The following is a 19,093-nucleotide window of genomic DNA, read 5'->3' on the forward strand; positions in this document are numbered from 1 at the left end:
ACAGGTTAATGCTTTTTCACTGAAATCAATGAAATTTAAATATATTTTGCTTTGGCTGAACCATAGCCATAATTTGCAGGAATGGCATTTTCAATATTTTCTTTTTGCATTGCATATTATTATAGTACTATACCAAAATCAGTTAGGCAGAGAAATCTGTGCCCTTGATTGTTTGCCCACTCATTTAAAGGGGAAGAAGGAGGAGGTAGAGGAAGAAGAAATCATTTAGTGAGTAAAACCAATCCTAGACCATCCATCTTTTAAACCAAATTACAGTGGTAGCTGTAGATCTATTGGTGACTTATAACAGATAACTGAATTTCAAGGTTTTTCAACAGGAATAACAAAAATAATCCCATTTCTAAACCAATATACTGTTGAGGAAAAAATGCAATTTGTACTGTGCAGGAAAGATTTGTATATAGAACTGTGAGCTTATTTCCACTGATGCTGAAAAAAAAAGTCCTGGACTCAGTATTCTTAAATTCTAAGTATGTATCTTCCACATCAGGCTCCAGTTCATGGATTTCATTGTTCTAATAAAATAAAATAAAAAGCAAAACCCAAATAGATTCTACAAGCTTGAAATCCATCCACCCTTTTGTTAGCATCTATTTGGCTGGGTGTGTGGAATACTCATACTGTTCCTATTTCAGTATGCAGTGAATATGCAATGTAAATTATCTCATGTATGCCACTGTTCACAACAGAAATGTGCAAAGTTGCCAATGAGCACATTTATAAATCCTTGCTTACCTTGTTCTGTAAACAAACAAATCAGTGCTTGGAACACTACTCTCCAGCTGCTACAATGGAAGTGCAGGTATGTTTTTGAGAACATGACAGGCTTAATCTAGCCCCTAATAGGCACTAGCGCAATGTTAAATTGGAAAGGAAATCAAGGCCTGCAGTCTATGTTTGTCCAGTCTGTTTGCCATGCCAAGTGTGTGTGATGGGAGATAAGGAATCGTATATACTCTGATATAAGTCACAGCACTATCACCATACCAAAGAGGCTCTGTTCTCTGCAGTCGACTGAAACTAATCACAGCTTTGTAGCCAGAGGATGCACATAGCACATCTTCTATTTAGTCCAGCTACTTATCACCAAATGCCACAACTGCTAGAATGCCTTTTCTTCATTTAACATAAGAAAAGGTTGGCAGTAGGTTACTTTCCAGAGCCAAGCCTTGTAAACAGCAAACAAACAAGCTTGTGAAAAAACACAACTTATCTCAACATTAAAAAGCACTTGCGGTTTGATTCAATCACTGGCTGACCTGCACAGATAAAAGGAATCCAGTACATTCCTGGATAATGTGATGACAGAAAGGGATTGGTTGCTAGTGTTTAAAAAAACAGAAACATAACACAGTGACAATCTAAGGAAAGGTACATGTTAATATAGCAGAATGTCTTCAGTAATGAATGGGGGCCTCAAAACCAATCTGGAGAAGATGAAACAAAAGGTTCAGAAACAAGGAATAAAAGCAGCTGTGCTGGTACAATGACTACAGTCTAAGTGGAAAGCATAACTTAAAGTAATCACAGTCCCTTACTTCATTCACAGCATATATGAGTGTTCTTCAATGGATCCTCTCTTGATAAAAATGGTGTTTTGTGGGACTCTCCTGCTATCTGTTTCCAATTTTTATACTTCTCATTATTTTGAAAACACTGGTTGTAGGGCTGGTCCTACCATCTGGCAAAGTGATGTGTCCACATCAGCCAGAACATGGATGTGGCAGGGGCAGCAGTGATGTATTAGAGAAAGCTCTGGGTGCTTCCACAGCCTGGCTTGCACATCCTAAGCTATCTTACTGTCCTCAGGTGTGATGGACAATACTGCCCTATTGTTCACACTAAGATAGGTTTCAGCTATCAGTCAAGGTGTTTTCTCTTATATAGGGTGGTGAATGGGCATAATTGTATCTTGGACCTCAGGAAGCCATGAAAGGGAAAGGGGACCTAGGGTTCTCCTCCCGTTTCCTGCCCAAATTCCAATTAGGGTCAGCTGGAGGACGCTGAAGGAACCCGCCCTCCCTTAGAGTTCATTTTAATTATTTAATTGCAAGGAATGTTTATTGTTAGTTTTTCTTTTCACTTGTTTTGTTTTATTAATGGCTATGGATTTTGCTATTTAATTTGCTGTTGTTGATTTGCTATCTATTTTTGTTTTTGTTATTTACTGCTATTGCTGATTGTTATCTTATTTTATTATTGTTGTTCAATATGCTGCTATGTTACATCTGTTTTTTATTCTCTATTTATTGTTATTGCTTTACTTTATATTATCCCTCTGTTGTAAGCCGCCCAGATTCCCAGTGATTGGGCGGCATATAAATACATCTTATTATTATTATTATTACTACTACTACTACTACTATTAAGTAAAATGATTCCGGCTGACACTTGTGCAGAACAGCAATATCATCCTTAAAGAGAATATACCATACTACTAAGATGTCACACTCATTTCATCAGGAGTCCTATACTATGCTAGATAGCATTCATTATTCTAAAAACAAAGTGATAGTTTGTTTCTATTATCTTTTTAAAATTTCCATCAGAGGAAAATATAGTCATAGCTACTAAGACAGCATGACAAGCAAGAGAGCCCATGCACTGACCACAAGCCAAAAAGAAGAAGAAGAAGAAGAAGAAGAAGAAGAAGAAGAAGAAAAGGCATGACTGTAATTCATGAAACAATTATGCCAAAGGAGGTATAGTGTAACTGTGCCATGTGGGAAAAGCTCTGCCTGCTGAAATTCCATCTTCTGAACAAGCCAAAACAAAACAAAACAAAAAACCCCTGGCAAAACATGGTTGTGTATTTTCTGACACTTGACTCATTCCTCTGAAAATGACACCCCCTGAGAAAATATATGCAAATCTCCCTGTAGGTTATGAGAGGTCAGTCAATGAAGAATTTGGACAGCACTATGGGTATTGAAGAATGCTAGTATTTGCAGGTGGCTGTTTGCAATCTCCCTTGGGATTGGCTGGAAGAGATCAGATACTTTAAAATGGATTTCCAGTTGATGTTGGAACACTTACTTGGCAGCATAGGTGAATGGATAAACATCAGTCTTGCCTTAGAGCAACAGATGCTGCCATCTAAAGAACTGCTGTTTGCCCACTGGAGTCTGGCTTCAGGAATGCTGCACTGGCCTAGTGGTCAACCTAATCCTTTTTGCGCTGTAACATTAGCTGGCAGCTGCAGATACTTAAGAGTCTATTCATGGGCTTCCCAGATTTTACAGTTGCTGCTAAATTATACCATTTAATCTATGCTTATAGATAATAAATATCCACAACATTTTGGATGTTGAAGCTAATTTGAAGTTAAAGGCAGAATAGCAATGTCATCTGATCCAAACCCTAGTCAGAGCAACATATTCAAAATCAGCCACGGTTAGTCTGACACATTAGACAGAAAATTTCATAAATGTCTAAGACCATACCTGGATGGGAGGCTACCAATGAATACCAGGTGTTGTGGGCTATGGGCTCGAACAGACAGGCCAAAATAAAGCTGCTTCGGGTCACTTTGGAGGTATGTTGTTTAATGATGCATGCGTCCTAAGAGTCCGGAAGCCATGCCAAAGCCATGCTCCACTCCTAAGGACTAGAATGCAGCTTTGGTGCAGCTTCTGGCCTCTTAGGACACATGCATCATTTAAACAGCACAACTCCAAAGTGACCCGAAGCAGCTTTATTTTGGCCTGTCTGTTCGGGCCCTATATTTCAGAAGAAGGAACTGACAAAACCACCTATGAGTACTGCTTGCATTTAAAACCCCTGTGAAATTGTTTGGGTCACTGGATGGCTTGCGGTCTCTTCCATCTCTATGATTCGATGTCACCATAAGTAGACAGATGACTTGAAGGTGCCTATGTGCAAACATACACACAAGTCCTCATTACTGCTCATATTACAAAATAAATCTCCTCAGAGAACTTTTTGATTCCAAGGGAACTGACTTTTGGTAAGCATATTTATTGCTTTCACACATCAATATTAACTGGTCATTGTAAAGATTTGGAAGACCTCTATCACTTCACATAGCCCTTTGAAGATTTATGGTAAGAGTTACTATTTGCATCTTTTTGGATCCTATTAGATTATTTTTCCACTACCACAATTGTATACTGTAAGTATGCTTAATAACTAGCATCCGAAGAAATGGATCAGTGAACACTTATACTAAAATAAAAATCAGTCTAAAGGTGCTGCTAGATTTCTTTTTTAAAATCCCCCTTCCTGTCTTCTTTTTATGCTGTAACAAACGAATATGGCAACCTCTGTGAAAACTACTCTCATCAATCAAACTGTGGCAGTCTAAAGCTTCAGTGGGAAACATGACCAAGACATGTAACATCTTAGGGCTTGTCTACACCCTTGGGAAATGCCATACTCACCCCATAGTGGCTGCAACACAAGCACATGACATTCCTCAGGATTTGCTTGCAATGTGGGGCAAAAATCCAAAGTAAAAAGAACTGCCTTTTACCCTGAATTTGCCTGGAAAATCTGGATCAGTTGCCAGGACACTGCCGTGTGGCTGGAAATACTATAGGACAAGTGATCATCTTATGACTACTCTTCTCTTCCTTGGTTGCTCCAATCTCAGTATAGTGAGTGTGGTGTTATTTGAGTCACTGTGGTCCAGGAAACTGTGTTGCACCTATGTGCTGAGTAAAGGGTTTTCTGCTGCTGTGGACAAGCTTCTAATTTCAAAATGGACTAGAAGGTAAAAGGATCAGCTAGGGACCAAACCCACCAAACTCTTTTGGCAAGGGAAGGTTATTCCTACCTGTTACTCAGAAACATGCATTTTGTAAGGCTGTGCAGCAAGCAACAATTTAGTCAAAAATACAAAGGAAGGTCCTCTAAGTCCTCAGAATCAAGCTATCGATCCTTTGCTTTAGTCAATTTTGAGTCTGTCCAAGGATGTTTCCCCTTTGTGCCCTCACTGGATGTCAATAATTGCCCTTGTGATCCAGAACAACTGGTAGTGGATTCACCAAACAAAGGCAGTCAGTTTCAAGATCTACATTCCTCATAAACTTTTCTAGCATTCTCCCTCTTCTGCTCTGGTGTCATGCCACTATTTCCAGGACTAATGTTTATCTCTTACTAATGTTTATCTCTTATAGATTTATGGTGACGCTAAGTTAACTGTCAGGTTTTTTGTTTTTTGTTTTCTTGCAAGATGTGTTCAGAGGGAATTTGCCTTTGCCCTCCTTTGAGGCTGAGAGTGTGTGATTTGCTCAAGGCCATCCAGTGGGTATCATTGCCTGAACCCTGGATTTGAACCCTAGTTTCCAGAGTCATGGTCCAATGTTCAAATCACTACACCATGTCACTTTCCAACTCTGCTTTCCCAAATAACTCTGCTTCTCTTAGTTCACTGTACTCTTAGTATGCTCAATTCCCTGTTTCCCTTCCTGTTTGCCCCAAGGCAAAGAAACACATTTCATTTGTAAGCTTTATTAAAACTTTACAAATTGACATAAAGCTACATTCCAGTGCCAGCACAATCACATGTAGTGAGTTTTACATAATCTACCATGTCAGACTGAAGGTTGGAAATCTTATTTGATGTTCTCCAACACATATATAGAACGACGATAGAACAGGGCCAAAAAGTGCAGCCATGGGCTGCATGTACTCCTCAGGAATATTTTGTGCCCCTAAAGACCTGTGTTTCCAAATTTGACTTCAAAATGGGGAAAAAAAGCTTTGTGGGTGTGATTTTGTCCAAATGTCTAGTCATATCCTGTTTGCAAATAAGGCCTCTATGGGCCTAGAGCAGTGAAATACTGTATAGAGTATAAGTGCATATACTGTATAAGTGCAGTTAAATGGTCAGCAGCATCTCAGAGGTTTGTGGATACTACTGGTCGTTTTGGGGAAAATAAAAGTATGGGGAATGGGTAAAATGTAGCCATCCAGGATCCTGTGCACAGCTGATGTCTCTCTACAACTGCTTCCAGTTGTTCACCCCAATACAGAAATACACATGTACACACGGGGGGGGGGGGGGGGGGAAGAAAGAGAAAGAGAATAAACACCACCATATCACCCTGAGCACACAGACACACCCGCATTGGTCATCTTGCAGCATTTTTGAGTCTAACTGACAAAAAGAAAGAATTGGATAACATAAACTTTCATAAACTTGTTTATGAAAGCTTATGTTACCACCTTCTTTCTTTCTTTCAGTCTCAAAAGTACTACAAGAAGCCATTGCTCCCTTAACATACATGATTTTGTCTAATTTTGGAAGTTAAGCAGGGCTGGGCTTGGATGGGAAGCCAATGAAATGTGTTTCTTTGCCTTGGATGGGAGGCCACCAGGAAAGACCATGCATCTCTAGCAACGAGTATTGTTTTAAACCTCAAAGAACTGCTAATGGTCAGATTTGATGGTACTAGTCTAGATGAACCACTGGTTAGGCTCAGTAAAAGACAACTGCCAGTGTTACTATGAGCATGTCTCTGCACACAGAGATCTGTGACATATGGGGAAATACATAGTAACAAAGACCCTTTTCTTTACATGGCAGTCATACTGTTTTTTAAATAAATATTTATTTCTTGAAAGTTGGTGTAAACATCTAGGGGTGAAGTACAGTGACAGTATAACTAACACTGTTAAAGAGCCAGCACAGTGTAGTGTTTTTAGTGTTGGGCCAGGACACTGGGAGACCATGGTTTGAATTTCACTTGGCCATGGAAACCCACTGGATGACCTTGGGCAAATCACACTCTCTCAGCTTCAGAGGAAGGCAAGAGTAAACCCACTCTGAACAAATTCTGTCAAGAATGTCCTGTGATAAGTTCACCTTGGGGTCTCCATAAGTCAGAAATGACTTGAAGACACACTGCAACAATACCACCATTTCCAATGTAATAATTTCACATCAGAGGGGTTTGTCCAGGAAATCACCAGTCTAATTCTAAGATGTCCAGAATTCATGTGGATTGGTAACAGCTCCAGCAGAAGGTCATGTGGTATCATGCTGCTTTTCTTGCCACCAGTGCAAAGTTAATGAGATAGGTTGCTGCTGGGGTCTTCATTAGGCTGCTGTCACAGTGTGCATGTCAAGACCCCAGGGCTCTTCCATTGCCTAATGAAAGCTACAACAGGCAATAATCAAGTTATGAGAAAGAGAGAAGCAGGCAATGATATAAGGCTCATGAGGAATTAGGTGGGGTGTCAATAGGAATATCTCAAATGAACTGATGTCAGCCATATCTGAAAAGAATTAGCCAAATTAATTTATTTTCAGTACTGCTACTCCAGATAAAGCCCAGTAAAGCTCACCTCTCATTAGCAGTTATGACAGAGAGCTGCAATGTTTTTCTCTCTGTGTTATATGGAAAAAATCACCACATAATTTAATATTCTTAAATTTGACCTTGGAGAAAATGAAGCCTCTAAGGTATCTTGTTAAGTGGGGCTTGGTGAGTGATTTTCAGAACAAGATTTCACTAAAGGGAAAAAATTAGATGCTGATCATTCAGTCCTAGTTATGACAAACAGAAAGATTCATTTCTTTCTGAGACTTATCTTAAACAGTACGCTCTAAAAAGGCAGACAGACACAATGTGCTTCTAAATGATCCCAGAAACTTTCCTCCTGAATATTTTCATTATTACATGAAATAAAGCATATAATTTTTGTCCACAGAGAATGGCTAATGGAAGTAATGGAATACTGGACAGAGCATACTATGATACAATGCAACTTTGTCAGATTCAATCACTTTTCTATTCATTAGCCTGTGGAATATAGAATGGTGAGGACACAAAAGCTGTCAGTGTCAAACAGACTTGACAAAAAAGGTTCATAATCAAACCTGAGATGTCTTAATTTGGAACCTAAATTATATCTTTGTAAGTCTTCAAGTGAAACTGCTTCTATTTTACTATTGTCTATAGATCAGTGTTCTTCCAATGACTGATAGCTCAGCCAGACTTTCCTAAGTCTGAATCAAAAATGAAAAAAAAAGAAACCACACTATTCATGCTGCATAAAGTAAGGGAAAAGATTCATAGCACTCAGAAGAGCCCATCTTTCCTTATTTATTTATTTAGAGAGGCCAGGATGGACCCATACTTGGTCTCTTTCTATGGGCAGGTCAAAACATTTTTGTATCATCCTGCTTTCACAAATTGATTAAGGGTGAGCTATGAATGCAGTGCAGTGTTGTTTTTAAGATCTGTATATAATCTTTTAATGAATTTTAATATTATTAATGTTTGAATTACATATATTGTTTAATTGTTTCAACTGTTTTTAAATCTCACATTTATAATCTTATTGATATTTTAATGTAATATTTTAAGGTATTTAATGTGATTTATTTTAAATATGTTGGTTAACCACCTTGAGTTCCATTATTGGGATATAACTGAATAAAATAACAACAACAGTGATAGTTTATTTGAGTTTATTTAATTTATACCTCATCTTTCTCCTGAGATGGGATCCCAGGCAATAAGTGGTAATGTAAAACAAACTTAAGTACTGTATATTAAGCTTAAGCTTATTCTACAAAAGTTTTTTAAAAAGAACTACATACCAATATAATTTTAAAAACCATAATTAAAACAAAAATGCATTCAAATCATAATTATAAATAAAATAAAGCATATGACTTCACACACACATTACAGCTGCATACTCAAATTTCAAAGGCCTCTCTGAATAAAAATGCATAAGCAGCTGGAAGAAAGAAAGCAGGGAGAGGGCCAACCAGATAGTGAAGATTATTACACCAGCATTTACCATGGGGTAAGTGCTGGTAAATCACCTCTAAAACATTGAGGAAGCATGGGTGTGTGAAAACTGGCATGCTTCTTCAATGTCAGGGAATCATTGGCTCCCCTCCAGCATCATTGAAGTTTGGGGACAGGGTCTCCCTAAACAATTCATGACACTGGAGGGGAGCCAATGATTCCCTGTCATTGAGGAAGCATGCCAAGCTTTCACACACACGCACTTCCTCAATGTTTTAGAGGCAATTTACCAGAGCTTAAGCGCTGGTGTGATAATTATATTTGAGTGGAAGAGAGTTCCACAGAACATTGAGAAGGCTCTTTTCCATGTCCTTGCCAAATGTACCTGTGAAGGTGGTGGGACACAGAGAAAGCCCTCCCCTGCAGATCTTACAACTCATGTTGACTTGTGTAGGGAGATAAAGTCTTTCAGATAGTCTGGACCAAAACTGTACAAGACTTTAAAGGTCAACACCAGCATTTTGAATGCTTATCAATTGAGAAAACATGTAGGGATAGCTGTGTTGGCCATTTAACAAATACAAACAAAAATCCATCAGTGATACCTTTATTGGCCAACCGAAATGCAAAATATACTTATTGCAAGCTTTCAAAGCTCCTTGAGCATCTTCATCCGGCAAGATGTTACAAATCAAACGGGGGGAATTGGTGATGTTAGTCAGATACCTGCATGTTGTTTTAGTCCTTAGTAAAGATGTTATGATGGGGAGTATCTCTTTTGCAGGCAGGCTCCTCCTCCTCCTTCTGGCCATGCGGTAGTAGGGAGACATCGCTGGAATAGAGACATATTGGATTGCAAAAGAGATGCAAATGAACTTTAAATTTCCTGGACTCTGAAAATCTCTTTATTGCCACTTGGACAGGAGGAGGAATCTGCTTGCAAAAGTGGCTGCTGTCCAAGAAATAAGCTGGAGACTGACCTTCTGCAAAAGGGCTGGCATGTGGGGTCAAAGAAAGTGACATGATGTTTAAAAGGGAGAAAGTACAGCTGAAGGGAGGTGGGAGGAGAGTGGCTGTATGAAATCAGAAGCATGCTAAGGGAATCAGAGTAAAAGGAGGAACAGAATGGAAGGGAATGGAAGACAAAGGAGAGGTGAATGTGGCAAGAAATTGGGGCCTGGAAAGGACTGAAAGGAAGGAGACAGACGCATAAAGGTTATGGACAGGAGAGTGGGGACCAGATGAATGGGGTTATGGCTGACATTGGTGACGGGAATGAGTTGGGAAGAGTAGAGAAGAATAATGTGAATTGACATGGTGGTCATGTGGGCAGGAATATAGAAGAAATGAAAAGTTTGAATGAGAAGGAATGCAGAAGGAAAAGCTACAGGAGTCAGGGATAGGCTGAAAAAGAATGGGAAGGGCTAGAGAACTTCCATAAAGTTGAGAAGCAGTTTTGTTGTCTCTCCTTTCTTGCATTATTCTTTGTCTTTGTTTATGGGCTGAGTTTCTTTGCATGCCTTCTCTCACTCAAGAGAGAAGGGGCTGAAGAAGCGAAGGAAGGGACTCCTAGGGTGGCAGTGGGGAGACAGCTTTATCCTCCAATGCCAAGATCTTCCCGGGTTAAGGGAGGTTGGCATTCCTTTTTTGGGTGTGTGTTTCTGCTTCTTCTTTATGTGTTTGTGCACATTCTGGCCTATAGACTGTGAACAACCTAATAAACTTACCTACTGTGAACTGTTATACTTGTGAAAGTGATTGATACAAAGGCTGGCCCCTGCCCAGTTAAAGGGGTGAACAGAGTTGCACTGGGCAGTATATAGTGTGGGATAACACAAACCTCATGCAAAGGCTGGTCCCTGCCCAGTTAAAGGGGTGAACAGAGTTGCACTAGGCAGTATATAGTGTGAGATAACACAACCACAAAAATATGAATATATCATTATTTCTAATAGCAAACTTCAGTTCTGAATTTTGATGCAATTATAGCAAAACTGTAATCACTGAACTAAAAAGGGAAAGATTTCAGTATGTGAGAGGAACTATGAGATTACAGTACATAAAATAAGGAGGGGGGAGATTCTTAGAAAGCAACCCCTTCCCCAATCAGTTCAATGAGGACTGAACAGACTCAGTGACTATGGGCTGCTAAATATCAGTTGTAGAAAACAACAACAAGAATGAGGCAAAAAGAGGAAGAAAATGGAGAATCCTGGAAGAGAACATAGTGGTTGTCTGGAACTTTGAGTGAGAACATTCCTTCTGCTACAAGTACTAATAGCTTCTGAAGTTTGTTACAGGTACCACTTGTTTTTGAAAAACTGATGAAGAAATGTGAAAAATGTGTTCTTTAAATGTGCTTTAAGTGATAATTTTTAATAGGTAACTAATGTGTATGTAATGGTATGTATTAATAACAACTGCATATGATATAAAATTTGGCATGCTGTCAAACATCACATATTGCAGCTTAAGAGGTCCTTCTAAGTCCTATAGATACAGAGGACTATAGATATTGCTCTGATATAGTTGTCTCAGGTTGTACAGTAGTAATCAATGAAGTCAGATTGATTAGATCAATCAGAATAGCTTGCACCATAGTATAATCCCATAGTGAGCAATCACTGTGACTGAGTAATCAGAAGTAGCATTGCCAATGGTTGTATTTCCAGAGAATTTCACAAGAACTCAACTGTTTATATTCCTACCAAAAGCAATCTCATCAGCATATTAAAATTATGGATGGCACTTTCTGCTCTGAACATTGATTGTATGGAAAGACACACATCTAACTATTTTTAATTGACATTTGCACAAAAAAAGTGATTCATATGTATTGTATTTGAGTAGGAGTTGTCAGCAAGACACAATTTTGCTTGTTCTAAAAAAGAAAAAAAGAGAGAGTATATTAAACAAGTTCCTAATCAAGAGATGTAATTCATCTTATTAATTTCATACCTTAGGGGATATAATGAGGGATTATTTTTAGGTTAATACTGATTTCTCATTAGAATGAAGCTGTGATGCTCCAGCTGCACTAAAATGATTGACTTCTGTGTACTGCAACAAACAACATTGGTTAGAAAATGACAAAATTATGAACAAGGTTTTAGAACATGTAAATGCAGCTAATCATACAACTGATATTTTGAATTTGTAAAAAAAATGAACTGATCTTGCAAATTATTCTTTGTGTGTATTTTAACCCCTGCTATAATAGCAACTATTATTTACATTTTACCTTGACCTTCCTTTGAGGAGTCCTAACACACATTTTAAAAGTATTTGTTTAAATCTGAAACACAGGGAAGGCAACTGAAATTTGTTAACAAAACTTTCTAAAAGTGAAGAGTTCCTGTTACAAAACACTAAATGATGATAAACTGAAAATGCTTAATGAAGATGCAAACAAGTAGTGAGATGAAAACCAGCTGGCAAGTTACTCTGGACAATAGCTGAATTTAAGCCTATCACTAAAATAACAGGTCATTTGAGAAAGTAAAAGTTAATGTTTGCTAATGTTTTGCTCAACAATTAATGGTTGGTAATTAATGGACAGTAACTATTGTATGATGTAACTATAATAAACTTGTTATTCTGGCCTATAGAAGAACTTGTATGTTTAGATATTACTCAGCATATTGGGGAAGGAGTTGTCCTCTCAAAGGTATGACCCAGAATTAGTGTTAAATTATTCTGTATAGTTCAATCACAGAAGTTTTTTTTTTAAGAGTGAATCCCCTCGGGCCCAAATTTATGAGACAGTAGTAATAATGCATTGATATTATAGAAAGTGTATAAATATATGAACTGAGAATTTGTGCATAACTGCAATAGTGGAAGATAGGGAATCCTGAAGATGTCTCATCTACAGGGTCACCATGAATTGAGATTGACTTGAGAGTGGTTAACAACAGCAACAAAAGTTTGTTGAGATACCAACATATTTTGTAATGTATTATTCCTTTTTTCACTGCCCAGGCCTCAGTCCATGAAGGATTCTGGGCCCTGAAATCCACTCTTTTCAGCTCTGCAATGTCCTCACTGTATAGAAGTTTGCCAAGTTGTGTATCTGTCAGCTGAACAGTCTATTCAGAGCTGGATAAGGAAGTTAGTACTTAGATCTCAGTTCTTCTTTCGACTATTAAAACTGATATCTTTGACAACAAGAATGATGTAAATAAATTGTCATCTTGAAAACTGACACATTTCTTATTTCTAAGACACTATTTATGTTATTTTGAGAGTGTTTAAATATTTTATCCATGCTAATATTTGCAAATAGACAACAAAATTGGATCCAACCTAAAATAATAAACAATATACAGTTTGGAGCTACAGTCTACATCATAACACAAAGTAAATTTTTAACAGGCCATCCTGCTTATCTCACTGCATTTCATCTCTCTGTAGGGTAAATTAGTATGATAGACAGTAACAGGATCAGTGATAGTCAGGAACAAGTGGGGGATTGCAACCTGAGTTGGCTCAAGCCTTTCCATTTACTCTGACCTCTAGATTGCACTGCACTTAACTCTTAAGAGACAATGGAAATGTACTATTGTCATTCTTAAGTGAAATGCAAATCTGAAAAAGGCTATACTCTCCAAAGGTGTTACTACTTACACATTCTACTTAGTGATATTTGCTCTTCACACTTCCTAACCTCAGCTGAGAGGCAACAAATAGGTAGGATGGCCATGTACTTGCTTTACAGAGAACAAACTTGTCTTTGAAGATGTTTGCTATTTGTTATTTGAAGGACTATGTGCATTTCAAAGTCTATGTTCATTTTAAAAATAAAGACCTGTAAAAGAGAAATGAGGCTTTCTTGTTGTTCATCATCTTAAGGGAGAATAATGTAGATGAATAGGAGAATCTTATCAATCTTTCCTACTTAACAATGTTGTGACAAAACTTCAACTGTTAAATAATGAAATTACTACAGGTTTATTTTCCTCTTAGAGATGTGGCAGCTGCAATTCTCTAATTGGAATCTATTTTTAAATGTCAGTATAGCATGAGATACAAAATATGTTTCAAAGAGGTTGCAACAGATACAGTATTGCTTAGCTGCTAAAATATCCCAGTGTGCAAAGGAGGAAGTAAAATGCTGATTTATTGCAAGCAGCCCACCTGAACGCATGGCATCTTTGTGAATACTTTCATAGTCATGCCAGTCCTTTCTTTTCAAGCCATCTGTCCAGGGATACAGCTGTCCATCTCCAAGCCCCATTGAGAATGTCTGCAGAAACAAACAAATAAACAGTATAATTAGAAACTTTTACAAAAGAAAAATGGCAAGTAATGCTCACCTTTTCAATTCAAACCAAAACTGATTCATAAGCAAAGACAGACATTAATCAGGCTTCCTGTATGCACTGCAATGTTCACACAAGATTCATGAATATGCAAGGTTAAATTCTCATTCAGGTTAATGATAGCCCTGTGAAAATGCAATATCTCCTGAGTAAACATCCTTTGGGCTCCCTCACCACCTGTCTTCAACCAGTTAGTAAATACTTCCTTATTACTGACAGCCCTTAATGTCTGAACTGCTATCTAGAATTTTCTGCAGTCCTATAAGAAATTTTATTTTCCTTTTTTTAAAAGTAGATTTTTCAGGCAGAAAACTGGATTCTTCATTTTTAATTCATTTGCAAAAAAAAAAAAAACCTGTTGTATACAAGCTGATCAGTGAATATAGTCAGGCAAGGCAAAAGTATATATATAAAAGTTTTGCATGTTAGTTCTACAACTGTTGAAGAATAATCAGCAGATAATACAAATTTCATGTACAGCAGGTCCTTGGTATCCACAGGAGTTTGGTTCCAGGACTCCTTGTAGTTATGAAAAATCGTGGGTGCTCAATTTCCATTATATACAGTGCCACTGTAAAATGGTGTCCCTTATATAAAATGGCAAAACCAAGGTTTGCTTTTGGTAATTATTAAAAAATATTTTCAAGCTGTGGGCAGTTCACTCTGTGGATACAGAATCCATAGATATGGAAGACCAACTATACTTAGCTATCAGGCATATGAAAGTGCATTTTTAGTGTACTTAGACATACTCTTTGAAGGTCATGTCCTTGTTTTATAAAAAGTCATCCATCTAAATGTGCTTGTTTCAGGAGACCTAGTGTGTGTCCATGTATCGATAACCATAGTTTTTTTAAAAAAACTTAAAACAACTGACATGCATAAAGTATACATTTGGTAATAAGGCAATTAGAAATGCAAAATGAGAAAGGGTGATTTAAAGTTCTTTTAAAATGCTCTAACTTTGTTTAAGAGTTCGCTGCATATGTTATGAAGAGAAATTAAAACACTCACACATTTTTACCCGCTACCACCCCCAGCAAATTAATTCACAGAACTCCAGCTTCCCTCATGCCAATTTAATTGACAATCACTGTTGCTTTCTGGAAGTTTTGAAAAAGATTTTGTTGTCCATGTTTTGAGAGCATGACTAGAAATAACAAGCGAGTTATTAAATATTGTAAGACCAAAGGAGAAACAGCACAGCTTCATTTATTCTCTGATACTTTTTCACTGTTTAAGCTGTACATTAAATAGACCAGTGTTGTACTAGTAAGCTTTAGCCCTGTCAGTCATGCTGATTTGCATTCCCTTGATCACTTGAAATAGTTTCCTTTTTTTCCTGATGGTAGGAAACTTTAGTTTAACTACTCAGCAAATTCCCTGAAGTATTTCAAATTTCTCTGGATAATATAGCAATTTCAGCTGTCTGATATTAATAAAAAGCAAAGCCTGATTTCAGCAGTGAATGGAAACCTTGTTAGAAGCAAAGATTTTACATCCACTCTGTTTTTCTGTATACATTGCCTTTATTCTGACAGGAATGGGAAGTTAGAATACAGTAGGCCCTTCACATTCACTGAGATTAGGGATGCAGGATCCCAATGAAAGTCGGAAAAACTGCAAATACCCCCCACACTATTTTTAGCTGAGAAAAGACCTTTCTAGGAAGCTCTAGGTTCTCCAATACAACTCTGTGGTCAACATCTGCCAAACTTTAACCAAATCTTTTTCAAAACCTCCAACAATTACACTGAAGGGCCTATACGTTCCTGGAGTAGCATTCTCTTTAAAGACTCTCTAGGTCCTCTAGAATGTCCTCTGGTGAACACTGACCTGAGTGAGGCTGGAGCTGGAGTATAAATTCCTCCTTATCCACAGATTCAAGCATTGACAGCTTGAAAATATTTTAAAAAAGCATAATTCCAAATAGAATAAGGGACATCATTTTTCTATGCCATTGTATTTAATGGGACTTGAGCATCCACGGATGTTGTTATCCACAGGGGATCCTGGAACCAAAACCCAGCAGATAACAAGGACTCACTGTAAATATATTGATGGTGTCATGAATTAAGGGGTTTATTTTAGGTGGGGCACCTGAAAAATCAGTCCCCTCTGAGTGTGTGTTCTGTGAAGATTATTTAAAAATTGTGTAGTTTTCAATTATTTTTTTACAACAAGGAGAAAAAAATTAAATTATTTTTGCCTGCGAGAACAACATTTACAAAGATATACTGAATCCTATAGTTACTGATTCAATAAGTCTGATTCAGTGAGTCTACTCTAGTTGGGATTAACCCAATAAGATTCGGGCATTAGTCTCCACCATCTGCTACCTCCAGTGATTCTGCTGAAAAGGATCCAAAAATACTATGAGAATGGGACAAATGAAGAATGATGTTGTCTCCCTAGTTCCCCCTACCACAAAAAACATAACAAAAACAAAAACAAACTAAACCAAACCAAAATAGGCCATGATGTGCATACCTTTCAACATTTCACAAATTAAAACTGGGATACATGTGGTCAAGCAACATCAGAGTTAAGATGGTATTTAATGAGGGAAAAAACACCATCTAGGAGACGCTGTAGCAGTTTGCTTTTGCCTGAGCTCTTCTGGTATGGGCCGAATTCCACATTCTTCTGTTGTCTCCCTAATTGCATGCAAACTATTTTTATCATAGTCTGCAGTAACTGAAGATGAAAACAAAGTGGGGGGAGGAGAGAAAGTTTGGGACATTTTAAAAGTAGCTGAAAAAATGGTACAACAGATGCTTAACTGGGACTGTCCCTGCCACATCAGGATGGTTGGAGGATATACATTTGAGCCATTGAGCCTGTTTCCAAACCATATTATTTTTGCACATTTACCCATATATCTGATCTGTTGCATTTCTGCAGAGTGTTGACTGGTATTTGGGAGATCTAGCCAGCGTGGAGTAGTGGTTTGAGTGTTGGTATGCAGTTCTGGAGAACAGAGTTTGAATCACTGTTTGGCCATGAAAACCCACAGGCTGACCTTTTGCAAATCACATGCCCTATGCCTTAGGGCTAGGCAATGTCAAACCTCCTCTGAAGAAATCTTGCCAAGAAACCCTCATGATACAGTCACCTTAGGATCATCCTAAATTGGAAATTACTTGAAGGCACACTGGTTTGACACCACTTTAACTGCTGTGGTTCAATGCTATGGGATTTTGGGAATGGTAGTCTGTTGTGGCATCAAGAAGTTAAATTGGTGTCAAACTGTGTTATTTCTGCAGTGCAGATGCAGTTTTAGTGACCAGAACTCATTACCTTGCTTCATCCTGGACTGTGAGAATATAATGGAAAGTCATGCAGAACACACTGAGCTCGTTGGGGGAACATACCTAATAAATAAAATTGACCAATCTGCAAATTGAAAAACATGCCACACAACAGCTTCCATTAAAGCATGGCAGTGGGCTGTAGACATTCACTTAAGAGATATGGGCCAGCGCAGCTCTGTCTGAAATGTGCAAAGATCAAATTTCTCATGCATTCTTGCATCCCCTCTCATGCCTATTATACTGATATCTTTTTGAATATTCACAGTAAAACCTTAGTGTGCAGTGCTATGCAGGAATTTTCATTTTGCTCATTCACTACAATAAGTACAGTAAAATGGGAGAAATCTGTAGCTCTTGGAGTTTTATTTTCACTCCCTGATTTTATAGAGGAATTAAGTACAATGACCTAAGAAGTCATTGCTAAAGAACAGAATCCAGACATAATCATTCTTCTAATGAAACCTGTTGGGGAAAAGGAACATTTGGTGACCTCTAGGGAATTAGATTTAATGACATTTTCTCCATATGCAGACAGTAGGAGACACCCACCCACTCTCGCTTATTCAGGGAGCCTACAGCAGATTTTCAGGAATTTCCTAAAACTTCAGAGCCAGGTTCCAGGAGGCATACAAGGAATTTTAAATTAAGGGGTGTGAAAATGTGAAGCTATCTGCAGTTCCTTAGTGACTGATTTCCCTTGTCAGCAGCTGAGCATCTAGGAGGCCTTTCCTTTTGATGTTATTCTATGGCTTAACAAGATTATTTTAAAGCATTTTAGAAAAATAGTTTCCTTGACTTGCTGGTGCCTAAGGGCACAGGAACTTCCATTAGAGAAATCCAGTTACTGAAGCACTATTTCTGTGGCTGAAAAACATCTAACCTCAATAGCAATTTCTATTCTATACTGTGTAAAAAACAAACTCAAAAAGCCACAGTAAATGCACATGCACACACGCCCATGCATGCACACATGCAATAAACACACACTCATTTAACCTAGTAACCTACCACCTTAACCTTAACCTAGTAACCATTTCAAAACATATCCAATAAACAAATGCACATACACCATTGTCAAATTAGCCTACTTTGAGCACTAGAACATTGAACAAGTATAGAGCAGATGCTTCTCTAGCCCTGTGCCTGCTACTCCCCACATCCCCATGTTGACTAAAAAAGTCTGTAGTGCATTTTTAACCACATTTGGTTGAATAGGGTTACAGTATTCCATGGAACTGAAAAACCTATTTCCTGATTGTGCAGAAGAAAGTAAGCACATTCAGTTTAACACAGGTACAATTCCATGACAGAACGTCCTTATCAACACGGTGAGATCAGGAGGTGATGTGGAAGCAAGTGTCACAGTTTATACTTTCAAATGCCAAATGACCATGGACGGTGGTGGTATAAAAAACACTAAGTTAAATATTTGCACCACATCCTTTGTAGTTTGTAGTCCACGCAGCTTTGCTCCTAAACTAAATAACATAGCTCACAACTGGAATATATTATTCTTTGACAAGTACAATGGTGTGAGTAGACTAATAATCAGTGAGAATTTGTCCCTCTGAGGCCGAGATGACAGTTAAACGAGGGAGAGCCCTCTTCCTTCAGGCCAGTCCCTGATGTTGCTGGGGTCATTATGCCATATGACTGTTTCTGAAAACCTCTGGAGAAAAAGGTAGTTTGTTTGGGCGTCAGCAGAGTC

The 19,093-nt window shown here is 38.0% G+C and overlaps 1 protein-coding gene across 4 annotated transcripts in view; it reads right to left on the reverse strand.

Annotated features, from left to right (window-relative positions):
• GALNTL6 (polypeptide N-acetylgalactosaminyltransferase like 6) overlaps nucleotides 1-19,093 on the reverse strand; it is a 627,170-nt gene that overhangs the window by 356,607 nt on the left and 251,470 nt on the right. For all 4 annotated transcript variants that reach the window (XR_006104265.1, XM_042470421.1, XM_042470420.1 and 1 more), the window contains exon 3: nucleotides 13,887-13,995. Coding sequence is in view for 3 of the 4 variants with exons in the window: in XM_042470421.1 (XP_042326355.1) it covers nucleotides 13,887-13,995 (109 nt within the window). In the remaining variant the exon portion in view is untranslated. The remainder of the gene's footprint in view (nucleotides 1-13,886; nucleotides 13,996-19,093) is intronic.

This window comes from Sceloporus undulatus, chromosome 5 (assembly GCF_019175285.1).
Source record: "Sceloporus undulatus isolate JIND9_A2432 ecotype Alabama chromosome 5, SceUnd_v1.1, whole genome shotgun sequence".
NCBI classification, from domain to species: domain Eukaryota; kingdom Metazoa; phylum Chordata; class Lepidosauria; order Squamata; family Phrynosomatidae; genus Sceloporus; species Sceloporus undulatus.